Source organism: Austrofundulus limnaeus, unplaced genomic scaffold, assembly GCF_001266775.1.
Source record: "Austrofundulus limnaeus strain Quisiro unplaced genomic scaffold, Austrofundulus_limnaeus-1.0 Scaffold87, whole genome shotgun sequence".
NCBI classification, from domain to species: Eukaryota; Metazoa; Chordata; class Actinopteri; order Cyprinodontiformes; family Rivulidae; genus Austrofundulus; species Austrofundulus limnaeus.
Window position 1 is genome coordinate 1,264,791 of NW_013952489.1, and position 4,872 is coordinate 1,269,662.

The 4,872-nt window shown below is 37.9% G+C and overlaps 2 protein-coding genes across 3 annotated transcripts in view; one reads left to right on the forward strand and one right to left on the reverse strand.

Moving 5' to 3' along the window:
* The window catches only part of zswim2 (zinc finger, SWIM-type containing 2), a 5,372-nt gene extending 2,310 nt beyond the window's left edge, over positions 1-3,062 (reverse strand). The window contains 2 exon segments of the mRNA XM_014011992.1: positions 231-365; positions 2,970-3,062. Coding sequence (XP_013867446.1) covers positions 231-365; positions 2,970-3,062 — 228 coding nt within the window.
* Positions 1,478-4,872, forward strand: part of LOC106520078 (calcitonin gene-related peptide type 1 receptor) — a 17,090-nt gene continuing 13,695 nt past the window's right edge. For both annotated transcript variants that reach the window (XM_014012004.1, XM_014012005.1), the window contains exon 1: positions 1,478-1,591. The gene's annotated coding sequence lies outside the window, so the exon portion shown is untranslated. The remainder of the gene's footprint in view (positions 1,592-4,872) is intronic.

The following is a 4,872-nucleotide window of genomic DNA, read 5'->3' on the forward strand; positions in this document are numbered from 1 at the left end:
GTGTGTGTGTGTGTGTGTGTGTGTGTGTGTGTGTGTGTGTGTGTGGGACAGAGTGACTGATACCAGCAGATGTGTTTGCACGGCTCTTGCTCTCTGGTGAAAACAGAACAGGTGCATGCCTGTGGGTCACTCAAGCAGACCTAAAAACAACAGCATGAGTTGTTTTTAATTGTTTGTTCCCTTCTCTGTTGAGCAAAGAGCAATAATCCAGATTATCAGTGATTTATCTTTAACTCCCGGGACTCTCTGTGCTCTCTGAGTAAAAATGCTGTCGGGCCATTGGACCTGATCAGAAACATGTGTGCCTGGTTCTGGTGGGAGCTGACCGAATCGCTGGTTGTGTTCCTCCAGTTTTCCTGCACATCCTATCCCTGCAAAGGGAAAAACAAATACACTAAAATTGCTTTTGTATTTTCAGAAGTAGAATGAAGATTTCACAAGTTGCAAACTGTATTTAAAAGAATCAGTGTTTAGTGTAAAACAATCCAGCATAGGTTCTAATATTTTAAGTGATGTTATTTTTAACCTGGACCTGCGATGTGGTCCAGGTTTCACAAAATCTTAATCGTATTTTAAAGCACCTGGCATTAGTACAAGTATCACATGTTTTGAATTAGAGGTGATTTCATAAATCACCTGAAAATTCAAATCTAAAGCAAACTTCACTAATTTAATCAACACAAAACATTTTAAGCAGCAGCAAGAAATATAAACCTATAACCTTCTGTATATCATTTAAAATCCCTGTAACTGAACGTGTTGACGTGACTTCCCAAACCACGGACAGTAAATAACACTGTTGTTAGTGGAGACTGTCCACTTTGAAGACCCATCTGAAAACTTATTTTTACTCATTGGCCTTCAACCAAACTGAGACTTGATTTTACTTAATTTTTATTTTTTTATTGGTAGTGATCTTATCTGTCTTTTTTATGCTTTCTTTATCTTATTTTTTACAGATGTTCGGCACTTTGTTTCAGCTGCAGCTGGTGTTAAAGCACTTTATAAATAAAGTTGTTTGTGGTCATTGCTAGGCAGTAGCAATAGCCATCAGAGGGCGCTGTTGCTCATAAATGTAAACTTTTTTTTGTTTAGTTGTTATTTTATAAAAAAATCTAAATTGATTACAGGAAAACATCATTAATAATCTGTTATTATTAATATGACACAAATAAACAAAATAATATTCTAATACAGCTATGATTGGTATTTGCTGCACATCTATGGACAACTATATTGTCTTTATAACAGTTTGTTTTAGGATGAGTAATTTGATATTAAACATTAAACATCATTTATAGATTCCTTTTCTCTCATATATTTATAATTTACACCCTATAGACAATAAAACATCTGTTAGCTGTTAACCAGATGCTTTGGGGTGTTCATCATTACTCTCCAGGGATGTTGCTCCACAAAAGGCAGGCATGTGATGTCATGTCCAGCCTCAGTCGAGTTTTATCAGCTCAGTGAGAAACACACGCTCTGAGGAAACCATCCAGTCTCCTGGTTTAACTTTCCCGGCTGACACAAACCCTCAAACTGAAGGATTACTCGTTGCTCTGGTTGTTCTTTTCAGCTTCTTCAAAAGGTAAGCTCCTCCAGCTGAAGATCTGACTGACCGTTTTTCTAATGTTGCACTGATCAAGAACAAAAGCTCGCAAACAAATTAGTCTTTTACAGTCATTTATGGTTGTTGAGCGTTATGGTTAACAACATGAAGCTGACAGCAGAAAAGAGTCCAGCTCCAATGTGGTTCTAATAACCCTTTCATGTCAAAGTGTGTAATTTCTTTTGTCGTCTTCAAATACAAAAATAGTTCATAGGATTGGAAAGTTAAGATGTTTCTGTCCTAAGAGTGTCAAAAACTAACATTTTTTTCTTAATTTTGGTGGGTTGAGTGGGACAAAAAAACATGACGTTACTTAACTTTTGAAAAAAGAACCATCAGAGAAAACATGCTGTTGCTTTTGAGTTTTAGACTGTAGGTAAACACATAAATTTAGTGAGTTCCAAGAAATTATGCAACTTGTGTTGCAAACATCCTGTTTCTTGAACAGTTTTTTCACTTATTGCTCACATCAGAACCAGTTGCTTTCTCCACTTATTGAAAGTTTTAAGTCATTCCCTTTTTCTGTCTGTTTACAAGCAGCCAAAAAGGCCCTGAAATCATTTAAAGTGATCTCTGGAAACTTTCAAAATTTCTTTTTTTTACTTTTGATGTGGGTTCAGATTTTTAGCTCATTTCAGTTCTGTCTATAACTGATTACCTTTTAAAGTCAAGCCAATTCAAGATGGCTGCCACAGCTAATCCAACATTAGAAAACACAAAAATGGCAATAACTAAGTTAATTTTTCATATTAAACTTGAACGTTGCCGGGGGCGTGGTTCATAATCATTTATAGGACATTCTGTTAGTTCTAACAGATATATCATATTTTCATGATGTAATTAGATGATCAATAACTTTCCACTTTTTCTCAACATTAAATGACATTTATTTGTAACGGTGATATAAAGGTGGTGGCAGATGAGGCATTCTGTTAAAGCATGCCAGACATTTGTTTCACACAAGTTTTCTTGGTTCGAACTGCAAAGTGTGAATTTGAAAAGTTGCAGTAAATTGCTCTCTTGAAGCTGACCTCACATGCAAATAAATAATGTGCCACATACAGTCATCATTGTGTGTTCCTATACAACGGTGAAATTTGTGCTCACATTTGACCCACCACAGATACACACAAGTGTAGCGGGCAGCTATGTACGAGCCCAGGGAGCAGTTGGCAGCAGGTTTAAGTCCTTGCTCAAGGACACCGTGACGAATGGGCAAGGTGGGGAATTGTTATCATGGTTACCACTGCTCCACAGCCGCTGCCATCTTAATCATTCTCCATCCCTTCCTGAGTCTTTGGACTGGTCCACATGAGGGGGAGAACTGGAATGAAACTTTACAGTGGACCAGGCCAACCGAGACCCTAACAACCCGAGGTGTGGTCACAGGGGTGGCAGGAGGGAGGGCACCCATACCCCTGAATTCTGATTGGCCACCTTGCTTAGCCATTCCCCACCAGAGCTGTCAATCACTTTGTTCACACAAAAACAGACACACAGCTGTCATAATCCTTGACGTATTGCAAACTTTATGCAGAAACTCTTGTCACTCTGCTTTAAAGCAGTTCTTACACTGAAAGCTCATGCACAGACAGACTGTTTTTGGTGTTTAAGTGAGACTGTGATGTATCCACATTTCCATTTATGTTCTGGATGTCCCAGATTTTGAATGGACTGCTTAGTACTAGCATGCAAAACACATCAATGTGTTGTTTTTGAGGTAAATAAAAAGTTATATGATTCAAATGTTGGGCTAGTGTTCATTGCAATCTAAAGTTAAAATAGCAATTTCACTGTGCCACCCCTGCCTGCCATGGAAAACGTGCCCCTGTTAACAACCCACAGGAAGGGAGGGGAAGGAGCAAGGAAGAATGATTTGCATGTGGGTTCAGCTCACAAGGCAGAAGCAGCTCAACACAGATCAAAAGCTTGGAACCTTTCAGTTTGGTATTAAAAGTAAAATGTCTCTAAGGGTGAAAAGAGAAAAATATCCAGTTGCCTTTTGTCCTGGGGTCTGCCCTTTGGGACAGATTCTGATTCTGATTCAGTTAGAAGGAAAGAATTTTAACTAAGCACAAAATGTAAGGAAATTTGCATTTGGTAGATTATTTATTCGTTTTAATCTTATTGGCAATAATTTTTACTTTATTTGCCTTTTAAATGGTGCCACATTTGTAAAGAACATGCATTTGTGGGATGAGCAGCAGAGCTGAGTATGTGGGCTGTTCACATGAAAAATTTGCCAATTTTTTTCTGTCAAACATTTTCCTGTTGCTGATGACTCTTGTTTTGAGCTTCTGGTACACCCAGGTGCTGCCAATCAGCTGCCCAGTGTAAGACTTACTGCCAAGAATCATTGTTTCAACAAAGAAATAATCTACCAAACAATAATTACTTTTGGTGTTAAGTACATATCTCCAGCTGATGAAAAATATCTGACAATCATATCTTTAGTATTTCACTGGGGTGCGAGTGTTGGGGGCTAGTTCAAAACCAGTGGTGGGCACAGTTCCCCTAAAGCACTAAAGCACTAATAGGGGGACTAATTTCCTGATTAGTGCTTTAGGGCTTTTGCTAATTTTAAAATTTATTAGTGTGAAAGAAATACGATGTTAATAGTATTCATTACCAAGATGTGTGCGAAAACCGTGCAGAGAATGTACAAATGCATTGAGAGAGTCTTAAAGAACGGCCATTCAAAACCAGAGCTCTGCTGATGTCTGATTTAATGATACCAGGGAAATCAGGCCGAATCAGGAAATACCAAGAGATTTTATCAAAAGCATGGCTCCACCTATATTGGGGGGGGATTATCCTTGTCAGAGCCTTGCCCGCTCCACCTATATTGGGGGGTGGAGGTGGGGGGGGGGCTATCCTTGTCAGAGCCTTGCCCTCTTACTAAGAAATCTATCCTAATGATTAAAAGTTCAATATGTGTTGTATTTGTTATCAGGCATGTACCTTTTAATATATATTCATCAAGTTCAACAAAAGTCACATTTAACAGTCATTACAGTTCTATCATAAAACAACCCATTCTACAGTATGTGCAATGTAATTAAATCAGTAACATGAACCCCAAAAATTTTCTTCAAGTAGATTAGTACTTGCTAAACATACAGCGGGTAAAATAAGTATTAAACATGTCAATATTTTTCTCAGTAAATATATTACTAGAGATGCTAATGACATGAAATTTTCACCAGATGTTGGTAACAACCCAAGTGATCCATACATACAAAGAAATCAAACCATAAATG